This window comes from Anolis sagrei, chromosome 1, assembly GCF_037176765.1.
Source record: "Anolis sagrei isolate rAnoSag1 chromosome 1, rAnoSag1.mat, whole genome shotgun sequence".
Lineage (NCBI taxonomy): Eukaryota > Metazoa > Chordata > Lepidosauria > Squamata > Dactyloidae > Anolis > Anolis sagrei.
In genome coordinates, this window is record NC_090021.1 from 25,820,014 (window position 1) to 25,845,618 (window position 25,605).

The 25,605-nt window shown below is 38.5% G+C and overlaps 1 protein-coding gene across 2 annotated transcripts in view; it reads left to right on the forward strand.

The window, feature by feature from the left end:
- TTBK1 (tau tubulin kinase 1) overlaps nucleotides 1–25,605 on the forward strand; it is a 140,455-nt gene that overhangs the window by 98,740 nt on the left and 16,110 nt on the right. The window contains exon 14 of one of the 2 annotated variants that reach the window (XM_060754421.2): nucleotides 3,849–4,103. The exons of the other annotated variant lie outside the window; for it this stretch is intronic. Coding sequence (XP_060610404.2) covers nucleotides 3,849–4,103 — 255 coding nt within the window. The remainder of the gene's footprint in view (nucleotides 1–3,848; nucleotides 4,104–25,605) is intronic. 2 annotated transcript variants of the gene reach the window in all.

Genomic DNA, 25,605 nt, shown 5'->3' on the forward strand with positions numbered 1-25,605 from the left:
TTGCCATAGATGCAGGTGAAACGTCAGGAGAAATGCCTCTAGAACATGGCCATATAGCCCGAAAAAACCCACAAGAACTGAGTGCCAGAAATTGTGTTTATTTTTCTGAATCCTATTCAAAACCCATGAAATTCATAGGTTGTCATAAATTGGCAGGTGACTTGAATGTATATTATGCACACACATTCATAACATACAGCCCCCCCTCCCCCCTTGCCCTTATTGGCGTTAGGAGTAGAATGGAACTTTCTCCTGTTTCCCACTGACATTAAAGTCCTCCCACTTGCCTTCCTTGACCACTTACCTTTATTGCCACTGTGAGAGGAATGGGAGGCAGTTTCAGCATATGCTTTTCTTTAATGCTGGGCTTTGATTGCATGCCAGTGAAAGTGTTCTGGGAATTGTCTTTTCTTGGTACAACCAATATGGTTTAATAGCAGCAGAAAAGCTATCACTCTGCTCTTGGCAAGCAGCATGCCAGGCATTAGGGAGGACAGTGGGGACAGAGCGACGACACTTGTTCCCCTGCTGCTCCTAGAGCACCAGGAGATACTTAGAGTGAGAGGAAGAGAGTGGGTAGATAGCTGGGAAACAGGGATGGCAGAAGCTAGGTTATATTTCATTCTGGATTGAAATCAAGTCTGAGCTGAAGGATAACTTTCAAAGATTGTAACTCTTCTCACCTAGAGAAGAATATTAAAAACCTGCTAGATTCCGTTTCTGATCAGTGCTTTGATACTGTTCAGTAACTTCACTAGTCAAAAAGGCAAGCCAAAGTCCAGGTGCAAGTATGCTAGGAATTATATTAGTTAACATTTAGAGACAAAAAACAAATACTATGCAATTCATTTTTTGTGGGGAGGGGGTGGTGGTGGTGGTTCTGCTTATATTTGGAAGAAAGTTGACTCATAATTATAGTGTTTACCTGTAAGTGGGGAGAGGTGAAAATTCCTTCAAGGAAAGGTGTCATGTAATTAACTACAAATAAGCTTGTTCATCCTATTATGAAAAACATTTAGTAGATGTAGATTCTGTGGCCTTGCCTCCTAGAATCTGTTGTGGATACCAGAGAATTGGCTAACATCTGGTAAGCGAAAGCATGCGATAAACATGCTCATTAAGTCACAAGAGTATCCTATTCATTTCTTTTTTACTTGCTCTACCCCACACCATGAGCTTAGTTTGGCCTTGTTTTAGACATCTAAGTTATGAAATCTTCGTCTTTGGTATGGGCTGCTCTTTGTTCACGATTTATTGGCTAACCCATTTGCCAAAAGACACTTTGGCTGTTGAAGTCAAGGTAGTATGTAGCCAAGCCAAATCTTAATTGCTAAAATGGAAATATCCAACAACCTTTTGCTCAAACTCCTACCAGTAGAATGAATGTTACTTTGGTAACATTTATCTAATATCAATATGCCATTTTCTTTTTTGTCTCTATCTTGCCAGGACTTTTCTTTTCCTCTCAAATGTGGCCTTTTGGAACTATATTATATTTTTTTAAGACTCAAAGATACTTAGTCTGGCTCTCTAAACATTTTCTAGAATATTAATATTTGTAATTATGGAATATGCCAGGGATCTTACACTTGCTTTGATTTAATAGAATGTTGTTAAACTTCTTGCAAGGGGTTATGCTCAAGGACTGATTGTACATACTGGATTTTTTTTATCACACAACATGGGATCACAGGTCCTCTTGGTATAAAACCATCTGTGTGTATGTTGTTCAATAAAATACATTTCCTGAAGATTACTGCTTGAAGTCAAAGCTTTAAGAGGACCATAACCAAGTAACTTAGGCTAATGTCACCTTCATAGTGACATTAATGTCTTAAATTAAATGAAAATGTGACATAATGTAGCAGATTGAATGTGATGTAGTAGTTTATTGCTGTTGCCAAGATTGAAAGAAAGGTTATTTCAAGTGCTTAGCAGAAATATATTATCTAATACATTCTCTGAAGCTCTCTTAGATACTGTGTCCATATTTTAAGAAATGTGTAGATTAATTGGAGAAAATCCAAGAAAAGGCAAATAAAATTGTGAGCTATATCTGTTTGCAATTGTTTGAGAAATTAGATATATTTTACTTATGAAAAAAGTCAGAGATAGGTATTAACAGTAAAGTAAAATGATGTTGTACAGGGGAATAGTAATTCTTGTTCCTATGAGCAAGTGACAATGAATGTAAACTACAGAAAGCATAGTTTGGAGGCTAATCGGAGAAGCATTCTGTATCAATAGTGGGACACCAGCATTGCCTAGGAAGGTTGCAAGATCTTTGGAGAGATTTTTTTTTAAAGCAAAGTAGAGTTTTCTGCCATAAAATCAGCAGATTAACACTTTGTTTTCAGTGGAATAAAATAAAAGATAAGACTCTTGAGCACAGCAGAATAATAGTTTAAATGCAGAAAACCCAGGTATTTGACAGCTAATCTTGATGACGTGCTGTTTTCTTTCCTCTCTATTTACTGAGCTGACCATTGGGCTTAACAATTACAATGGTTAATATGGCAAATGAATAAATCATGTAAACTTCAAGCATGCAATACTCTTTTCTATTTTTTATGAATTTTCTGTTGAACTTCATATTGATCTGTTTAGACAGCCTGGTGGGAGGGAAAAAGCTTTGAGGCTTGATTTCATTTCAGCAGGACAGGCATTTTTTTTTTTAAAAAACCACTACATCAGGGATTTTTAAAATGGCATGGCTTGATATATTTATGCATGTTTGAGCAATGGAGAGAGTAAGGAAGACCCAGTTAGGAAGCAAGATGCGGCGTATTGGGCGGGCCTCTGTTGGGTGAACACTAACTCCCTTCATGTTTTGTGAAGATAACATGCCTACCTTCTCAAGACATTGGTAAAATGTGCATCAGGATGAATGTCCATGTGTGATAGATGGACCTCGCTTCGGATCATGCTGTGCCCATTGCTTTTCTCTTCAGAAGCACACAGCATGTTAGCTGAGTAGTTATGCAAATCAATCATGAAGGCATGAGGTGCTTTCCTTAGAAAAATATTTGAAGTAGTGCATTTAACATATTGAACATATCCCTATTGCAAAATATCATGCTTATTTCAACAGGCAGGCTTTGCTGTAGCAAATGCATTAAAGGAAAATGTACATTTCTAGCCAAATAACTACTTAACCCATTGAGGGAGGGAGATGGTGGGGCATTTGGGAAGGCAGACAAATATAGGGAAGAGAAGTGAGGACTTGTCTCAGTTCCTCAAATCAGTCATGTAGCCATGAGACACTTTTCTTAGAAAAAAAATATATGAAGTAGTGCATTGAACAGATTGAAAGAATGCAGTTCCTTGTTACAAAATATCATACTTAATTAACATGCAGTCATTACTGTAGCAAATGCATTAAAGTAAAAGGTACATCTGTAGCTACTGAACCCACCCGAGGGAGGAGGTTTGGGGCAAATGTGAAGGCAGCCAAATTGGGGGAAGGAAAGTGAGAATTTGGGTCACTGAACCTTAATTCCTTATGTTCATTTGATTTGGATTAGTTTGACAACTGATCAACGTATGAGCTTCTTTCTAAATGTTAAAGTGGCAGAAGGTTTGGCCCTTTTAGTTTGCAGACTACGCCCGCTTTTGAAACAGTTTAATGATAGAGCATGGTTATTCCTCTTACCCTAAAAGGCCTCTTCGAGTATCAATGTGGGTGTTAGTGTAGTAAGAAGCAAACCCATAGGCTGTATTAAATCCCCGTAAAGAGAAAGTGTTTGCCACCCGCCAGTGAAGATTTCTGCAGCATGTGCAGCACAAACCAGGAGCGAGTCAAGTCTTTGCCTGACACCTTTTCCTCCACTCTTCTTGGTCTTTTGCAGTTGGAGGAGGACAGGCATTCTCAGCACTCCCTCCCGAGGTACAGCCCCCTCAGAAGACTGGCGTCCTCCGTTTTCTCCTCCTCAACCCTGGAGACAGAACAGTACCCTCACCTTGGCGGCACTTTCATACAGCGCAGCCGTTCGGCGGAGAGCAGCCCCGTGCGCATGCCCCACCGCAGGCACATGCCCCTCACAGCAGGAAACCACAGACTCATGCCTTCTGTCCTCCGCATTTCCAGATCCCAGCTCCAGCAGGTGTGGGCCCGCTTCACACACAAAACATAGCCTGTACTGGGGGGAAGCAGCATCCTTTGTAATGCAATAATAAAGCCCACCTGCCCCGTGTGTCACCATTTAATGCAATACTGAATCCCAACCTACTTTGGCCAAAAGGTACTGTAAACTCCCCTGCAAGGAAAAAAAAATACAGAGACTCAGATACACCCCACCTCCTTCCACCCCATCTCTCTTTGTCTCTTATTTACCACCATGTTGGGCCAGAGGCTACATTATAATTCAAGATAAGAATGCAAATATTATACATGTGTAGCATATTGAGGAGTTTATATCAGCACTTCGTGGTGGTGATTTGCAACGCTGAACTGGTCAGTGTAGGATGCCACTGCCCCAGTGATGACAACATGACTTGAGCGCAGAGACAGTGTAGTTACTGGGGAGAGCTGTCTTCTCAGTAGGATACTGTATACGATTTCCTGTTTTTTGGTCTGCAGCAGTGTCTCGCTACATATGGAGACCTTCTATTCAAATTTTAATCAGCCCTTGATTCAGTGGAACATGCTTGAGGAATTTGGGTCAAGAGCTCAGGAGCTGAGAGGGATTCACAGAAGCATATTTCAAACATCACTCGAGCAGCCAAAATCACTGCTGTTGTTGCAGGTTTTGTATCATATACAAACTGCATTCTTTACCCTGTGGTTTTGCCTCCATATTTTGTATGACTACATAGATTTGCCTGTAGTTATTTTTATCCAATTCTTTCTCTGGCTTTTGTTTGCCTAAGGTATTGAGGATTTTGCATTATTGTTAGGAGGGAACTGTCCACTTTTCAAATTAGTGGTTTCCTTTATTTCAAATTATTTTTAAAAGATAGGGATACTAATCTAGGGATTAGATAGATACTAATCTAGGGATTAGTAAACTTGTTTCACTTGATAGAGAAGAGGAATTGTAGTCGATGTATTAGGACAGTATATTAAAAAGAGAATTTTGCCTGTTATCTGCCTTTAGTGAGAGACTCTGAATTTCTTTGAAAAGTTGCTCAGGCCTTCAATACCTATTTTTCAAACTGAGAAAGAGATCTTGCTCTTTTTATATGACGGATAAGAAACAATGGTTGGTGGAGTGCTTGAAGCAGTTTTCTGCCCTGAGACTAAATGGGAGGCCATAGAGACTACCAAAATTAAAACAAATCCAGAAATATCCACAAGCCTATTTCTGGTTTTTCTTAATAGTTGGATTTTGATATTTCATAGTGCATAGGGTCCCAGAAATCTGTTTAAAAGGTAAATCATCACTCAGATTTAGGTACTCCTGAGGAATAAATCATACATGGCCTAAAACACAAATGAGGCAGCAGTTTTCTTGTTGTTCCTTATGTCTAAAGATCAGTAGCTTTCTTATCTGTCACTCTCTTCAATGGTACATAACATGAGTAATTTACGCAGACTCTGTTTGTCATATTAATTAGTTATATAATGGGGTTAAAAATCTTAGACAAGCAACTGAATATTTCCAATATACATTTTGTATTTTGAACCATGAGAAAATTCTGAATCAAACAACACCCGTGTGTGTAATTTTAAAACAGAAAAGCAATTAACAAATTCATTCTAAAGTTTATACCTTGATTAGCATTTTAAAGCACATAACTTGTGAGATGCTCTTGTGTTCTTAAACGGGCTATTTTTGAAGGAAAAAACCCCCCAAAGTTTCAATATTAAATATATAATCAAGTGATGCTTTAAATGGCATAAAATTCTCCTGTTAATTCTACTTTTGATTGTCAGTAGAATTTTCCAGCAGGTTATTTTCTTGAGATATTTCCTTAATTTCATTGTTATCTGTTCTAATGCCATGTGGTGTTATATATCTACATATCTTAAACAGAGTCCTTTTGAAAAGCATTTCTTGTTTTTCTAAAAGATTAGGTAAAAGGCAATGAAACAGAACAAGGCCCTTTCAGAAGTTAGAATCCCTTTGTGGGTGTATATTTGCATATGCAGGCAGAAATGACAGGCTTTAAGGTGATTTTGCATTACTGCATTGCAGTCATATGCACACTTCCTTTAAAGCAATTTCCATTTAACTCTGCCTCCCCGCACCCAGATATTGTATCTTACACTTCCCATCATTCCCTAGCTCACATAGATGATGGGATTTGTTGCCCAATATATCTGGAGAGCACAAAACTACTTTCTGTCCCAAACAGCAATGAAATGCATGAGTTAAAAAGACTGATTAATAGAATATTTTCCGTTCATATTTTTCTGATATGGCTACACAATTAAGAGAGATCTATTTAGGCTAATCCAAAAGGAAAAGAAAATTGTTTCTGCTGGTTACAATTTAGTATACAACACGCATTGCAACAAATCCTTTTGAAAGGTGCTTTTTGCTCAGTGGCAGAGAACATGCTTTGACTCTTAGTATCTCCAGGTAGGGCTGTGAAGGAATTTTACCTGAATCCACAAAAATTGCTGCCTGTTAGTATTGACATCTAGGGCAGACTAGATGAACATGTGGTTTGACGCAGCCTCATTTGTTCCTAAGTGCAAGGTAATGTCAGTGCAAGGTAATGTCTTTTGCCTGCCAAGAAATTTGACCAAATACCTCACTAATACAATCTTGATTTGCAATTAATGAGGTTTGCACCAACCATGTCTCACTTGCATTCATTGGAAAGGCATTGCTTATCATTTAGTAACATTTCAAAGAACTCCATATTAACATATATAACAGTCAAAATTCTTTGAATTGGTTTTACTCTGAGCTTCATAAATACCAAAGTCTCTCTATCTGTATGCTAATCAGGTTGTCCTATTACATTATTTCTTTCTGAAAACTGATGAGAGCAATAAACCTAGAAATTGCTCCTTATATGGACTTTTCATAAAAGACATAGCACAAATGTTATGAGTAAGACCATTCCTTAAAGGAAGGTAACCATTCTGTGAGATACTTTATTGACTTGGCATGACTAGCCTCACTACCTTCTTGGTCTTCCTGTCTTTACAACTTCATAACAGTTGTCCAGTGTCTTTGTCTATTGCCTTCTCCACCCATCTTCTTCAACAGCACACCGTTCCGTCGTTCTAGGCCCTTTAAAAGGGTTTTCCCTTAATTCACTTCCTCCAGCCTCTGGCCTTCTTTGCTTCACCCTTTTCCCCATTATGTAGCATACCTTATCTTATTCCTCCACTGTACTGACCCTTGTCTTTTGACCCTTACACACAATCCTATTGCTTCTCTGATTCCCTTTCTGTCAATAGGATGCAAGTCCAGTGCATCCCAGAGTTTATGTTTTCAGGCAAATCTTTGGTTTCCCTCATGACTGTGATTGTCAATATCATTAGAATGACACTATTTTTTTAGAAACTGGATTGTTTGTGAGCGTTCTTTGATTACACATCAACAAAGCCTATGGTTTGGGGATGGTTTGCAACACAACAGGCAGGAAATTCCTAAATACAATGTATATATGATAATATATTAGCTTTCTATAGCATTTTTCATCCCAAATGTTTTAAAGTGCTTTAAAAAGACATGTACACACCTGTGTGTATATTTGCATAATATTTATTTGTTTAATTTAACATAGCTGCTCTGTTATTTTTTTAAAAAACCTTATTCGGCTGTTGAAATGCCTCCACATCTAATAAGAGTAAGGCAGGTTGATTCAACAGCCCCGATGCTGCTATTCACCAGTTCATAATAAGCTGTGGAATGAGAGTAAATTTGAATCCCCAAGGAGGGTGTAAGGAAGAAGAATGCAAGGTAGTGTGCATGCAGGACCTTGTAGATGCTACCGTGATGGCATAGGGAGAAGCATCCCAGGTCCATTAAAGGCCAAAGAAGGTCAGGATCTCTATTTTTGTGTCAGTGAAACTGCACCATGGATCTACTACTGTGAATCTGGTATCATGGTTATGTGTAAATGACTTCAGTATTTGCTCCATTGATGAGAAATATTCCAAGCTTCACAATGTTGTATCTTTTTGTACGGGAGTCTGACATCGGCATTACAGTTCATGCTGCTTCAGCCTCCCTCACTGAATTTCAATGGTGCTTCCTTCATGGCTATTATCATTTGTTGCTCTTAATTTTCTTTTGTTCATTCATGTAGTTTGGTTATGAAGCTGTTTTTCTTTCTTCTTTTTTTTTTTTTTTAAAAAGCTTGTAAGAGTGGATTGTTGTCTTGTGCATTGGAAGTCCTAAAACTGGGACAACAACATATTAGTTTCTACCAAAAGAGTGAGTTCCATATAATTTTGTTTCTATTTTTGTTAAAAGTAACTATTTCTCCCCTGAGAAAATATATACTCATACATTTGAATCACATGCATACACCAACTTTTTTTTGGCATGTACATCTTTGGACACATTACAATCATTGTAATGTGTAGTCTTTGCTTCATCCTGGATGGTGATCCAGGTGAAGACCTTGCTTCCATATTGTGTTTCAGCAAAATCAGTACCTCATGTATGAAGTAGCTGTCCTGCGGTGTCCTTATGGTTCCCATTGCAGGTTGGGATAGATATCATAGAGGGCAGTGTCTTTAAAAGTGCCCGACTTCTTGTTTGAAGCAGCAAGTTTGCACATTTACCACCTATGAGTAAATAACAGGTCCCACAACTCGGTGCTTGAGCTGATCCATTCATCTCTGTCTTTATTTCTCCTGACTTTTGTGGAAATGCAGTACAACTGTAAGAGAGCAGTGCTGGATCAAAACAAAAGGCCTCTAGTACACTTTCTCTTCACTTGAGAATATGTACAACTTCTTCACCCCTGCTTTACTTTTAACCTTCTCCTCCATCATTATCTTGTGAATGATATGTAACCATTAGCACATTATGGAAATGCTAGCCATTTTAATAGCCAAATAATATTCCTCTTTCCTCTTGTTATCCCCACAATCATTTCCCTGTATGTCCAGATCTTCTATTTCCTGACTGGATGTATGTTGTGATTGAAGTCCATAAACAGCAATTGATGGCTTGGGCTTTATTATAGTAGTATGTGACAAGCCATTTTGTATCTATTGAGAATATAGTGTCTCCACACATGAGGCCCCTTTTTGAACTTAGTATTGCAAAGTTTAGTCAAAGCCATGTTGGCTGAAGCCACAACATGAAATTGTATGTGTGGCAAGCAGACCAGAATCATCTAGGTTCTGTATGATTTACTGAACTGTAATGCTGCTGCCGCCTCATCCTAGTGCTAAAAGGAGAGTATAAAATATATTCTCCCACTGGTGCTGGTACCTTCAGGCCTGATCCTCAGAATTGCTGCTGTTGCAGTGCAGCTTCAAACTGGAATTGGTTTCAAGTTAAGCGGACTCAATTCCATAGCTGCAGGGTAGAGAAAATACTTCTGAAGACTTCCTAGGACCTAGGCCATTATAGGTTGTTTTTTTCTTGCACTGTCTTGTATCACATGCATCTTATGCCCCACTCAGCTATCTTACTGTATAAGAATGCTTGGTTGAAAGCTGAATGGCACTGTGATTTGTGATTTATTGGATGTTGTGTTTCCCCAGAATAGTATGAATCTGGTAAAGTGTGTTTTCTGTAACATTGCATAGCAAGGTAAACAACTGGTCGTCATTCTAGTTCCTTTTCCTGTTAGATTCCTTCTATCATTTATTCTCTATCTGGATCACTTTAACATTTAGACCTGCACTAGCAGTTCCACGAGACAGCACAAAGATGACATTTATAGGAAATATTTCTAACTCTTCATTTGATGTGTTGAAAATCCTCCTCCTTTGTACTACAACCATTGAAAAAATGATCTTCTAATGAATGTACTTTTTTAAAAAAACAAGCTGCTAAACCATGTATAACCTGGGGGTTGAAAGTTGATCTCCATTTCGCAGTCACCTGCATGCAACTTAACACTCAGATACAAACTTGTGCTATGATTTATTTTTTTACTATGTGATGTGTTTTCTGTTGGGTTCTTTCACCTCGATGCACCTGGCTTAATTATATCTTCTTTATAAGAAATCACAGAGCTTCCTTATCAACACTTCATTGCAATTGCAGACAGATGATCTGCCAACATGAAATGCATACACATTGAAAGAGCTGCTTCATGTTACCAGTGGAATAAGAAAGGTGCTCATGGGAGACTTACTTCCCCCTTCACTTTGGTCCTTCCTGGAAAAAAAAGTCAAACCATGGTCAGAAGAATATTAACATTTTTAGACTGTTAAAACTATTTCCTTTTTCTTGCTTGGGTGGGAATAAAAAGAACATTTAAGGTGGTTACCACCTTCCATATGTGTTTTTTCCCAAGTCCTTCAAAGGTACAAATCTGGGCTTGGAAATGTAGTTGTGCTGGCTCGGAAATTCTCGGAGTTCTAGTCTCCAAAGGGAATGTTCCCAAACTTTGATTTAATAAATACAAGTGTATTCAGAGTGTCCTGAACTGAGACTTCAGTACTTCGGAATAAAACAGTCCAGCCTGTGAAGGGCTAAAGCCTTTGCTGTACACCCGTTGATCTATGTGTGACTGGCAAGATAGGTCAAGAATTGCCAGGCTAAACACTTGCAATCTGCAGAGCTGTTGTTTCCAATTGAATACAGAATGTTGCTTCAACAGATGTTAAAAGGAAGGTAAATCCTTTTGTTTTTTTAGGTTTTAATCAGGATGTTGGTATCTTAACCCACCTTAAAGATAATAAGAGATGAATACTTCTAATAGGAAATTACTAAGCATGTGCCTGCCATAACAATGATATCAAAAGTAAAAGAACTACTGTCCCAAAACCATGTAGCTGCATCTTCTGAAAGGCATTTGTGCCTTTATAATTTTCAAAGCAGCTTAGGTTTCCAAAATTCTCCAATCCTCGTATTTGGTGTATCTCCCTGTTTTATGAGATATTTGAAACTAAACATCTTATTCATCTGTTAGAGGAAGATGGTCTTTCTAGGATATGCCAAGACTCAAATATAAAAATCTAGAAATTCTTATTTGCTGGTTTGCCAGCTCTACTTCTCAGGGCTAAGGCCTCTTTCAGTTTCCGATGCCTGAAGACACTTGGATGGCTTGTTTTTTCTTCCTAAGGCTTACCATCTTAGCACATGTTACTCCTACTACCAAATATAATACTAATAATAATTAATAAAATTAATAATCCTCAGGGACCAGCATATCCTTCCTTTGCCTTATCCCATGAAACTATAAGCTTGCTGCTGTTGTTCCACTGCTAGATCAAATATGATTTCAGCAGTTGGTAGTAAAACATTTACAAGATGCAGAGAATTGGTTGATTTTGTTTCTGTCCAACTTATGCATAGCAATGCATCCATATCTACCAGAAATAAATCTCAGTAAGTTTAATGGGATTTAATTTCTGTTCAGGGTGCACAGAACTGGAGCCTGTGTCACTTTAAAGAGCTAGTCTGCACATGTTGGAACCAGTTTTTTTAGCTGCATTGGAGAGATTAAGAGTGGTATGTAAAACTGTACACTCTTTCCCTAGGAACTCCCCCCCCCCCCCCTTTATGTTGGTCTTCAGTTAAGACTGGTCTCTTAACTCTTTGATTTTTATGCAAGACTGGTATTTACTCTGTAAGCCCGCAGTTCAGAGACCAGCTATGTTGCCTATGCACCCCGTTCTTGTCTTGTTGTGGCAGTGCATCTTAGCTTGTTTTTCAAAACCTTAAGTAGTCTGCAGAAGATTCTGCGCAGGGAACCAGTTCATAATATTTGAGAAATTTACTTTAATGAAAACCTCAGCAATTGGGGTCATCTTACAGTCACCGCAGGTGGACATAAATATGCTTAGCAACAGCGGTCACCACAATACACAATATAAAGGCAGATGAAGGCTTGAAAGACTTCTTATCGGGAGAACTGCTAGCTATAACAGAGAAAAGGTGAAATTGGGCTGGAAGGACCAGGTTGCCTGAAGGGGTTCAAAAGTTTGTTTTCCTTGAGCCCTTTTATTCTTTGTGTGTATTCCCTGTTTAAACCTAAGGTAACAACCTGAACTCTCTTCCCCACCCTTCGCCTTTTTTTGTACTGCAATAACATTGTATAATATGCTTGCACTATTCTCCTGGGCGCACCAAGCATGTGAGAAGAAGAAGAAAAAACCCTGAAGCTTTTTTTTTTTCAAAATAAAAGCACTGTATTATTTGTGTATATAGAGAGACTGATGATGAGAGAGAATTAGAATTCTGTCTCCTGTATAAAAGCATGCACTAAATTACTTGTATGTAGATCACGCTGTAAATGCTGCAGAGTACTGTAAGATCCTACACTTGAAATCACATTGACAAGCAACTTCATCTTTTAAAAAAAGAAGAAACAAAAAACTAAACCGAAGCTGTGCAATGGATTTTGTGCCTTTTTTAAATCCATGTATGTTAATCCAGACAATCGGAAAAAAAAGCTTGTATACTACCAAAACCTTATTAAAGAATCAAAGGCAGAACTTTTTGATGGTGGTTTTATTTGCATGTGACTTTCAGTGGAGCCTAACTACCATTGTGTTATTGTAAAGCCTTCAGATTCACACACAAGAACTCTGCTGTTGGACGGCATTACACATGGAAGACCTTTTCCCCATACATTTTCAGGAAACTGTTTTTCCCTTCTAATGATAACTTTGCCTTCTGGAGGAAAACAGGATAAATATATAATTTCAACAGAATATTAGTTCAAAATATTGTCTTCCAACATCAGAATATCAGTAAATTATAACCATCAGTGAATTGTTAATAATCTGTACTGTAAATATTCTGTTACGTAATTTGAATCCATTGGATTTGGACATATTTTACACTTATTCATAGGTTAGGGCCAAAAACAATTGATTCAAATCCATTGAAGGCAATAGGTTAATTTTAATTGGAAATTTACGAACAGAGTTTGGATGGCCAGTTATCCTACATACTTTAGGTATAGATTTCTGACACTGGCACAAGGTTAAAACGATGACTCCTGGGTCCCTTCCAAAAGTCCAAGTCTATGATCATATAAGCCATGATGTTCCATCTTATCCCAGATAATAGACTTTCTTTGGAGCATGTATTGACTCCATATTATGTTTTTGCACGCCCATTTCTCCCCACTTTTCCCTGCTCAATTAGTGAGACCGATGAGGATAAAGAAGAAGACTAGTCTTTCTCTGAGAACTAGTTAGCCTTTTGCAGCTAGGTGCTCTAAGGATACTCTTCCTCATAGTAGGAAAAGGCAAGTGATGCATCTGTAGGTTGGTTGAGTGTTCTTTCTTTCTATTTAGTGACACCGGAGAGCTCCAGTGGTGACATTGCAAAAATAGCAGCAATCTCTAAACAAATAATGTGTGAAAACTGGATGTGACAACAAGATTCATTTGGTGAAGACATAACTAACCATAGGGTAAAAAATGGCATTGCTTACATTATTATTTTCCAAGCATGCCCTCTCCAGAGTCATACTAACTTTTTCAGAACAATGCGTTACAAAGTAAAAGCTGATGTTGCGTGACTAGTAAATTGATCTCATGAAAGTGGAGCCTCCGGTGGCGCAGTGGGTTAAACCCCTGTGCCGGCAGGACTGAAGACTGATAGGTCGCAGGTTCGAATCCGGGGAGAGATGGATGAGCTCCCTCTATCAACTCCAGCTCCTCATGTGGGGACATGAGAGAAGCCTCCCACAAGGATGATAAAAACATCAAATCATCCGGGCGTCCCCTGGGCAACGTCCTTGCAGACGGCCAATTCTCTCACACCAGAAGCGACTTGCAGTTTCTCAAGTCACTCCTGACACGACAAAAAAAAATCTCATGGAAGTAACCAAATTGATATATCTCTGTTACTGAAGTGAAGGGTGGACGAGTATATCACCTTTGCTAGGCAAATTTCAATATTTCTACAGTGCAAGGAAGACATACAAGCGCAAGAACAAGTGCAAGAGCTATGCTTATGGCTGGAAATCACTACTGAATCATCACATGCTGTCTTACATGTCTGTGGGCTTTAAGAGTTGTCACTGATTAAGATACAGAGTGTTGGGCTAGATGTACAAATAAGTCTGATATTGTATAAGGTAACTTCCTGTCATGCAGCTTATTTGAGAGAGACAATACTGGATATGGGAAATGATGGGTTTTGTCCAAAAAAAAGGCAATGGAACTTGTCTGTCTCTGTTTTTGCCACTAGAGATTGGGGATGGTAACACAGCTGGAACAATGGCTGGCATTATGAAAAGAAATGATTGCATCATCTAGGCACCATGGGCTCATGGTCCAAACAATATGTCATACTACTACTACACTTTGGCTTCTGATGTGTCCAGATCTCATATCAAATTGTTTTCATAGTTTTTCTTTGAGAGGAAGTGCTTGTCTGAACCATTATCACAGTCTATTAACCCAAATGTTGGGTAATGACCTGTTGCATCAGAACACAGGGTTTGGATGTTGCAGAGCCATTTTGCTAATTGATAATTCATTTCACATCAGAGTATGATACGCATTGCTTGACTGTATTCCAAATGACAATCCTCACTTTTCAAATTAGTTTCAAATTAGTTCTGTTTAAACTTTGTCCTAAATCAACCTGTTCTCTGGAAAAGGAGTGACAGAATGTGGATGTCCAAAGGGCCTTGAGATTCCCTTCTTGGCAGTACAAAGGATTACTAATGAATTCTCTTTCTATTTGTGAAGATTTTTTCTCCTCTTTCCATCTGAGAAAAACAATGCTACCATTTCTAGATGACTCAGACACAACTGCATTCTACTAAATGTAGTATGCCTCCTCTGGAAGACATTGCCTTGAACTCTGTTGGTACTGCAGATATCTTGCAGTTGGTTTCATATAAAAGATCTGCAGAACATCCGAGCCATCTCTTAGCATTTGGGAACTTTGTAAGGTTTGAATATACTGAAGGCCAGCTGTTAAGAGACAACCAGATTTGTGTAACATCTTTGTCAGGCCAATCAAATGATCTCTCCAGGTCAAATCTTGTAGCCAGCAGTTCTTCTGAACTCTATTATCTACCCTCAAGTTAAGGTAGCTTTCTGGATAAAACATTTGCAATACTAAGTACCTCAACCACACATAAGGTTCTGTCTCTACTAAATAATCCATTAAAGACTGGAAATGACATTGATTGAAAATGTTACTTTGTGGCAAGGGCAACTGACTTAACTTATTATTATTATTATTATTATTATTATTATTATTTGTATTTAGACAGATTAAAATAAAACATACAAAAAACTCACACAAAAGCCAAAAACAAAACATCATCAACAGCAAAAGATTAAAAATACATTTTCTAGAATATTACTACATCCTAAACATTAAAAAATAACTACAAACTACCAAAAAAATCTACATTATCTAATCTAAGAGCTTTACATTCTCTGGTGGTTATATTCTCTTACTTTTCTACACCTATTCAGTGTAAAGGAACCATTGGTACACCGTTTCTCACATAATAACACACTTCTAGCCCCCCCCCCCCCCCCCAAAAACCCCAACAACATTGATTGAGATTTGGCCTTATCTTAGCTGGAGGAACACAATCAGTCTTTCTTAAAGTTAGTTAGAGATTTTTCCTTAATCAATGTAGTACGTTTATCCATTTCCGCAAGTTTGCTTTTTTCATAATTTAATCATTTTGTGACAAAATCATATAGTCTTTCCATCTTTGAGTGTAGGTATAGCAATAGTCTTCCCATTTTCTATCGAGTTGTTCTTCTAATATCCCAAGCAGAGTTCATGTTTCATTTCAAATTTGAGTTTAACCATTTATTCCAAAATTGTATGTATTTGTATTGTCGAAAGCTTTCATGGTCAGAGTTACTGTAGTGTTGTGTGGTTTCCAGGCTACATGGTCATGGTCTAGCAGTATTTTCTCCTGACATTTTGCCTGCATCTGTGGCTGGTATCTTCAGATATTTGTACCCAGTATTTGTGCATAGTATTTCTGGGCCTTTTTTTTTTTTTACGTGGCCACTACATATTATAAAAAGTGCCCACCTTTTCCCAGCATTTCCAACAATCAATAGAACTATTCTTTATACATTTTAGCAATCCTTTCTGGTGTCAGGTACAATCTATACATAATTTTATTAAAATATTCTTTCAAGTCATTACTAAGTGTTAATTTCAAACTCTTTGTCTAGACCCTTTCCCGTTGTTTTATTTGTATTAGTTTACCAAAATGTTGTGCCTACTTAACCATACAATATTTCATCTGTTCCTCCTCTATTTCATATTTTAACAACAGTTTACACAACTTTGCAATTAAGTGGTCGTTTCCAGAGTCCAAAAGAGTTTCAAGTTCACATTTATCAATAACAAATTCAAATAAGTCTGTAGGGAATCCATTGTATTAGAAAGTTTTCGGACAGTAGTTCCTCTCTCGTCTATTCTATACTGATAATTATCTAACACCAACAAGTCTTTATAAGTCAGCCATTTCTCTTTCAATGCCATTTCTCTTCTAAATGAAGCTTTTTGTGGAGAGCACAACAATAACTTTCTGTTGTAATATCTTTCTTATACTTATTCCAGATATTTAATAATGATCTCCTTATGCGGTAGTTATTAAAATTAGAGTCTGTTTTTATTTTCTCATGCCAAAGATAGGCATGAATCCCAAACTTCAGACCTTCTGCTTTGAGTTGTAGTAAATATTCATTTCTCAAGAACAACCAGTTCTTCAACCAAGTCAAACAGCATACATGATAGTAGATTTTGAGACTAGTTTCCTAGACTTAACATTTTTATAATGCCTTTCTTAAAGTGAGGGCTTGTCTGAGCCATTATCACCTTTCACTAACCCAAGTATTTGGTAATGTGCCCCAGAAGCCCAGGCAGACATCCCTTGTTTGAAGAAGTCCTTTCATTTTAGAGAAATACAGATGTCATCCTTATACCTGAGATTCTATAAAAGAATTCCAAATTCAGAGCAATCCACTCTGTGGTGGGATCCCTGGGCACCAAGAGCTTGAATTACCTGCCTCCTTCTGAAGATCACGTGCAAAAAAATCACTGAAGTAGCTTCAGTTTGCATGCTGTTTAAACCAAGATCACTGAAACCCTTATTTCAGACTGTCAGAATCTGGGCTTTTGGCCAGAGAATCTTATTAGTTCTTTTTTTCTCTTTCTCAAAATCCTAGCTTTGCTTAGAGGGCCATAGTTAGCTAGTCCTCACTTCCTTGCACTGTTCCAGCAAGGGGTTCTCAAACCCTCTCACAGGTCCAATGAGAGTAAGGATAGATAATTTCTCACTCCTAATATCTGCCTTTTGGGGTGTACTTTACCTACATATTGCAGCTTCCCAAAATTGCTTCCCCCTTCTCTGGTGTGTGTGTGAATTAAAAGAAGTATTATATTTCCTTTGATTTTGAACATCTCTTATTTTTTATCAATCTTTACGTCATTAAATTGCTTTTAATTCCAAACCCTTACAGCGTGTGAGTCTGCTATTGTTATTTGCTATTCCTCAGTGCAACTATGATCTGTATCCCTCTTTTAGAGAGTTCTGTGTGAATGTGGATTTTTGGGTCCAATTTACCAAATATACAGGATCCCTGATAGGCATGTGTGTGCTCTTTCATATGTTTTGAGGACATCTCTCTGATAACACAAGTAGTAATAAACAAGAACAATGCTCTTACAGATCCCAGATATGAAATATTGCCTTTGGATTCCAGTGGGAGAATGAGAGCTTTTGATTTTGATCAATATCCCATTTTCACTTGTTGGTCAGAGAGCTTAGGCATGTGTTGGTGAAATAGCCTTCTCAGAGAATCAGAGAAAACTGAAATTTATGAGAAGGGCCATCTAGTGTCATGAAGAAATACACAAATAAGGCAGCCTGGAAATATGTTCATCCAGTTTTCTGCTCCTCCAGAGACTTGAACAATTAAAGAGATTCCATCTGAACATTAGGAAGAACTTATTGACTTTTAGAGCTTCCCAACAGTGGAACAGACTACCTTGGAGGGTGGTTGACTCTCCTTCTTTGGAGGTCTTTAAACAGAGTTGGATCTTTCCAAAGTGATTTAATTGTGTATTTATGCATGGCAGGGGGTTGGTTTCCTCCCGATGAATGCTATTTTCCATCAAGGAAATATGCTATCCCTCAAGTGAAACATTGTTCACTGTTCTGACCATATCTGACTTACCATATCCATGACAAAGTCAATTATTTCCACTTCTCTCTCCCCACCCTCATTTTAAAAGCAGTTATTTAAAAATATAAAAAAAAGATAGATATTTCTATATCTCTTGAATTGTAGTTTGATTCCCCCCCCCCCCCTTCACTATGAATCAGAGGACTTTTTAATCACAAAATAACATTGACAATGACTGATATAGTATCAGTGGGAGTTTACAACTACTGGCACATAGCAACATATGTTTTTCTCCCTGTTTTGTATCCAACAGTGGACTGAGAAAGAAATACAGAGGAGACGGACTCTGCTCAATCTGAAAAAATCCTGAGACTCATACTGTTTCAGCAGTACATGTCAGACATATCATTTGTAATTTTTTTTACTTCATGTGTTTATAATACTTCCTTTCTTTCAGGGCATTGAGAACACTCTAAAAAATTTTTAAATACTAACACAAGCGTTACCAAAAACAACTATCCTGACAACCTTTAGCTGAATCAAACAATTTCTTCCTAAATAGTTTGTGATGGTGGCCATTAATTCCTAAAACATCACCAAGGGGTTTTTTTTTCCTAGGTGGGGATACTGAGGACAATGCAACATTACTTAGTTTGTTTTGGGCACAGTGGGTACCATTGTTCCTATTTAGGAACTGTGTTCTCCTCATTTAAAAGCTATTGATGTTATGAGAATGGAAAAATAGAAATTCTACACCCATCATTCAATGTTCAGACACCCACACTCTTTTAGCCATTAATTAATATATATATTATAGATAGCAGCTTCAAGAAAATGGGTTTCAGCGTATTTTAATGTATATTCCTAGCCCACATCCACATGGAACTTCAGGGTAAGAGGTACAAAGGCTTTCAGGCTTCCAACCTTTCATGCTCTCAGTTAGTCACAGTGACTGGTATCTGAATACACCAAACTGGGAGAATTAAATGATAGCAACCATCTGGCTCTGAATCCAGGGAGAGGAGGAACATTGTTGGAGGACTTGTAAAGCCACAGGTCTTTCCCTTAAAAAAGGAGGGAACAGTTTGCAAGAACACCAGATAATAAAAATCTCCCCTGGTCATCCATAAAATGGGAAATTGCCACCACCAGCAGTTGACTTGGTATAAAAATGTTGATTAAAAAAGCCCTTTGTGGGAGATTTCAGAAGAATGGGAGCAATGAAAACAGGATAGTCACCTGTCATCCTTCACAGAGAACAGTCCGTTATCTGAAGGCAAGCAGTACATCAGGAATGGGATTCATACATGCTTCCAGATGTTGTTGGACTTCACAATTGGCCATCTGGAGCGCTGTAGAATTCCTATAACTGCTCAGACCATGTCTTGTTGAAAACCAAGGTGTAAAGAAGTATTAACGCCGTCGTCTGCCACCAAAAATATGTGAAGAAGTATTAATCCCACCGAAATGGGATTACCAAAATCTTGTAAGGAACCTCCGTCAATGCTAATTACACTGCCACCATAATGTATAGAGACGCTGGTATTAAAGTCTCTGTTAGTCTCTGTTTATGTTGTGAGGTAATTTTTGTAGAGTGGAATGCACCGAACGTAAAATCAATGGAGATGAGGCAGATTTTAAAATAACAAAGAGAACAAGTTTATTGTTGAACAAAGCTTGTGGTTGCAATATAAAGATGTTCAGCTTGGCATATACTTGATGGTTACAATATGGAGAGGTTATGCTTGGCATATACTTGATGGTTACAATATGACTTGGTAGAGATACAATTCAGCCTTGGATGTTACAACTTTTAAACTCTTGCTCTGGTGAAGGTGTCTATTATTCAGTGTTCCCTGCTGTGAATATTCTCACTGTTTGATCCACACTGGACCAAATAATAGAACTCCAGTCTTCCACCGACTGGCAATCATACAAGCCTCAGTTAGTTCTTTTCTACTAAAGAAATCTAACAAAGTTTTACCCTTCAGCTCCCTAGCTGAAGAAATATTCACGAACACTAACTAACAATACACTTCTTCACTCCTCAGAGTCCCTATCTGACTCTGCTCTCTCTCAGGGTCTCTTCCTCCTGACAGAGTTACTCTCTCAGAGTCCCTACTTGACTCTGCTCTCTCTCAGGGTCTCTTCCTCCTGACAGAGTTAACTGTCACTTTCAAACCTTTTTCTCTCTAAGCTCCTCCCACCTCCTCTTCTGCCTTGTTTCCATGGCAACATATCTCTCACAGCTGGGCCGCTCCAGCCATAGGCAACCAATGTAAAACACAAATACAGTTTTAAACACATTATAATAAACACTTCTGTACACCTTCCCCCCCCCCCGAAAAATTATTTTTGGACCATTCTCAATCCCAGAATGGCAAAAATAATTCCACATATTATCCAACCATATATACATATACAACATTTCTGGAAGGCAAACATATTATGGTTAAATACATTTCAATTACACATACATACAAACCTTTAACCTTACGAAATCCTAGATAAGGCGTCCGCAACTATGTTCCGTTTACCTGAAACATGTTTAATTTCAAATATAAAATCCTGTAAACATAAACTCCATCTCAACAATTTGTTATTTGTACCTTTCACATTATCTAGCCATCTTAATGGAGCATGGTCCGTTTGTAAGGTAAACTTTCTCCCCCACAAATATGGTTTTAGTTTCTTAACTGACCAGATAATGGCATAGCATTCTTTTTCAATTGTTGACATACTATATTCATTAGTATGCCATTTTTTACTCAAAACTTCCACAACCTCCCTTCTCTGTGGTTGGGACAATTCTATGTTCATTTCTACCCGATCCAAATTTTTGTACTGTTCACGATCACCCTCCCAAAAAGAAAAGGGACCGGATTCTTCCTCCGAAACAACAAAACATACATTAGCAGACCTTTCAACATAAGGCTTTAACATGTTTACATGGACTCTTCTTTCTACATTGGAATGTTCATCATAAATATCATAGTTTATCTGGCTGTGCTTCCTGATGATCTTCCAGGGTCCCGTCCAATCTAATTGCAGTTTGTTGTTTTTGTTGGGAGATAAAAATAAAACTTCATCTCCGATGTTGAAGATCTTTGGTTTAGCAGTAGAATCATAATAGTCTTTTTGTCTCTGCTGAGCCGCAAGTAAATGTTCATGTGCAATGTCCCTAGCTAGTTGCATTGTTGCTTGAAGATCTTTTAGATACTCCGACACTGGAACTGGATCTGTAGCTGGACTTTCCTCCCAATATTCCTTTATCAGGTCTAATGGACAACGAGCTTTCCTTCCATATAGCAATTCAAATGGACTGTAGCCAGTACTGTCATGAGGGACGGTCCTGTAGGCGAATAACAGTTGTTGCAATTTGACGTCCCAGTCGTATGGCTTCTCTTGACTGTAAGACTTTATCATTTTGACTAAAGTCTTGTTCATATTTTCAACTAGACCATTTGTCTGTGGATGATAAGCTGTTGAAGTCAGGTGTCTAATACCACATAACTCAAGCAATTTCGACATAAGTCTGGAAGTGAATTGGGTTCCCAAATCTGAAACCAATTCTCTAGGATAACCAGTTCTTCCCCAAATGGATAACAGTGCATTTGCAATCGTTGTTGTCTCGATGTTAGTTAGAGCTACAGCCTCTGGATATCTTGTGGCGTAGTCAATCATGGTTAAAATGTATCGGTAACCACGTCTGCTTGGTTTACAAAGAGGACCCACTATGTCAATGCCCACTCTGTAAAATGGTTCTCCAATTATTGGCATAGGGATCATAGGAGCTTTAATTTTATCCCTTCCAGTACTCAATCTTTGGCAGATGTCACAAGACTGGCAAAACTCTTTGATCTTCTGGAACATGCCAGGCCAATAAAAGTTTTTAGTGATTCTCTTTGTGGTTTTCCTCACACCCAAATGTCCACCTTGAGGGTTTTCGTGTGCCACCCTCATCAGCTGTTCTCTAAAACTTTGAGGCACTACAATTTGACTACTTGTCACTGATTCTTCTGTTGACTCCACATTCCTGGTTTCTCTATATAAAACACCATTCTTTAACACAAACTCGGAGGGCTGTTCTTTTGCCGATACTGTGGGGTTTTGAGCCGAAGCAAATAAAGGTTTAAGAGATTCATCGGCTCCTTGTTCCTGCCGAATTTCCTCAACTCCTCCCGTCTTCTTAACAAGCTCAGCAACCGTAGCACTGGTTTCCGGACTCTCCTCCCCGTCTTGTTGTATGGCAAAACACATGGCTTTTTGATCATGGCTTTCGTTGTTATATTCTTCTTCCTCACACGTCATCCTCCAGCTTTCAATCTTCTTAGCCAAATCATTTCCAATTAAACATCTGTATGGTATGTCAGGACTGACTGCAAAATCCCACATACCCTTCCATCCTCCATATTCTATTGGCAAAGTCACTACTGCTGTTGGTATCGCAGGTCCTAAACCTTTTAATCTTATTTCAGAGGTAGGCCGCTGAAATTCCTGAGGTATTATTTCTGGTTGCACTATACATACTTCGGAGCCTGTATCTCGAAGTCCTTTGATGTCTTTGTTGCTAATAGAAATGGTTTCTAAGTAATCTTTAGAAGGGCTGCCTGACAAGATGAACAAACATTGTTTCTCTTGAGGCTCTGAATCTGAACTCTTCTTTGACACAGTATCTGGTTCTGCCTTTGGTGTTTCTTTTACTTTGTTCACGAAGAGGGTTGTTTTCTCTTTTCTTAACAGGGGACATTGATACTTTATATGGTCCCATTTTCCACATTGAAAGCATCTTCTTTTTACCTCAGGAGCAGTTTGTCCTGTTACACCCTGCCTCCTCCAGATGGTGTTTTCTATGTCAGAACCCTTTTCTGGCTGTGGGCGCGTTTGTTGTTGATAAAATGGCTGCCTGTTTGTTCTTTTATCACTTGGCAGATCTTCCCCTTTGAATCCTTCTTTTAGGGTTGTTATTCGATCTGCCATAACCGCTGCCTCTACAATAGTGGATGGTTTACGATCCTGAATCACCCAGCGAATATCATAACACAAATACAGTTTTAAACACATTATAATAAACACTTCTGTACACAAGGAAATTTCATAAGGAAGAACCAGGGCATCAATGTTGCCAATGAACAAGTGAGCTCCTGGGGCCTATTCATCCTACACAATGGCAATATCCCATGGAATCCTGGGCACATCTGGAATCCTCAGCCAGAGAGTTCTAGTGCCTCTCCACACTACAACCCTAGGATTCCATAGGATGGAACCATGACAGTAGACAAATAGCACTAAAACTGTGTGGTGCGGATGGGCCCCTGTTCAAGGGACTGAGCAGACACAGCATTTCTTGCTAAGTTCTTCTCTTTATCCAAATTATCTTTTATTTCCCCTTATAGAGATAGATAAGTGGCCACCTGAAACATGTGGCTGTGTGTCATATACTAGGGAAGGCAAAGCGTGGTCCATGGTTCTGCATGCATGGTCATTTTATGGCTTCCATGGATCCACAGGGGGTGAAACAATTTGTTTTTAATGGGAAGAAAAGTGTGTCCCAAACATCCAGAAATAAACTCTAGGTGCTGTAGAAGGAATTTACTCGTGTTTGGGTCCTTCTGGAGTCAAAATGGAATTGTATTTATTTATTTTAGGTTGCCAAAGTTTGTTCTAGTCCACTGCATGAGCAAATGGCAGCTTTTGCAAAGCTGTCTTAGCTGCCCAGAAGACATTTTTTATTCACTGCAGGACTAGCCATTTACAAGCCTGATCTAAAATAACTGAAATCAATGCAAATGTGTAAAACTGTTTACCCAGTAACATTAATGTGGTAACAATTCAGATCAAGCCTCTCATCATTCAGAGTATTAAAAACTATTCTGTTAGCAATTTTGAGATTCTGCCATATGTTGAATTTGTTTACTGCTTGTGTTATTACTGCATGATAGGAAGAAGTTAAACTGGAAATAAGTGATTAAAAATGATACCAGAAAGAATTAAGTGCTCGCTCAAGATGCAGCCCTGGAGCTAAATCAAATTGTTAGCCTCAACCCTCAGTTGGCTGAAACCTTTGGAGATCTCAAAAGCAAATTTTGAAGGCAATCTTCCCGTGGCTTCCTGGCAACTGGTTTTTGTTAGCATATTGATGCAGAACTGAGAAATTCTATGTGGTCGTCATGTCTCATTTTCCTTTAAACTGCCCTTGTCCATGAATTTATTTACGCAACTCCCTTCCAAAACATGTATAAATATGTATAAATGTATAAATACGTGAGGGGAAGTCATAGGGAGGAGGGAGCAAGTTTGTTTTCTGCTGCCCTGGAGACTAGGACACGGAACAATGGCTTCAAATTACAGAAAAGGAGATTCCACCTGAACATTAGGAAGAATTTCCTAACGCTGAGAGTTGTTCGGCAGTGGAACTCTCTGCCCTGAAGTGTGGTGGAGGCTCCTTCTTTGGAGGCTTTTAAACAGAGGCTGGATGTCGGGGGTGCTTTGAATGTGATTTTCTTGTTTCTTGGGAGGGGGTTGCACTGGATGACCCACGAGGTCTCTTCCAACTCTATGATTCTATGATTCTTTGTCTAAACACATCAATTAATAAACACATCAATTAATCATCTGGCAGTGAATTCCATAACTATGTTTTGTGAAGATATACTTTCTTAGGTTTGTCCCTGCTGCATAGATTGCAGAGCTTAACCATCTTTCTTTTTTGGTCTGTAGTTCACAGGATCTTCCATGGCCAGTGTCCATACTGACTGTAGGATTCTGGGAGCTTTGCTTTGGTTGATGATGTTGTGTGCCTTCACGTTGTTTCCAAGTTAAGCTGACATTAAGGCAAACCCATTACAGGGTTTTCTTGGCAAGATTTAGTCGGAGAAAGTTCACTATCACCTTTCTCTAAGGCTGAAAAAGTATGACTTGCCCAGGATCACCCATGGGGTTTACATAGGTGAGCAGAGAGAGCATGTTGTCCAGGATTTCAAGTCCTACACTTAAACCTCTGCTCCACACTGGCTCTCATTCTGAGAGCTACAGTACAAAATACTCCCCTCCCAAAACAAAACACCTAAATCTTTCCCAAGCACTGTTAGATTATATACTTCTATTACACATATTAAACAGCTTTCATATAGAGGCTGGATGGCCATCTGTCAGGGGTGCTTTGAATGCAATTTTCCTGCTTCTTGGCACGGGATTGGACTGGATGGCCTTTGAGGTCTCTTCCAACTCTATGATTCTATGATTCTAAATCGGTCCCCACCTCATTTTTACGACCATATTTTTATAAAAACTTTAATCTTGTATGTTTCTATCTTGTCCTTGGATATTTCAATTTTAATGGAGGAAACTCTTACCTGTAGAACAATTTGTTCTAAGTCTTTCAATTTTTAACTTTAGGGCATGGCTTGGTCATGGTACTTCAAGTTGCT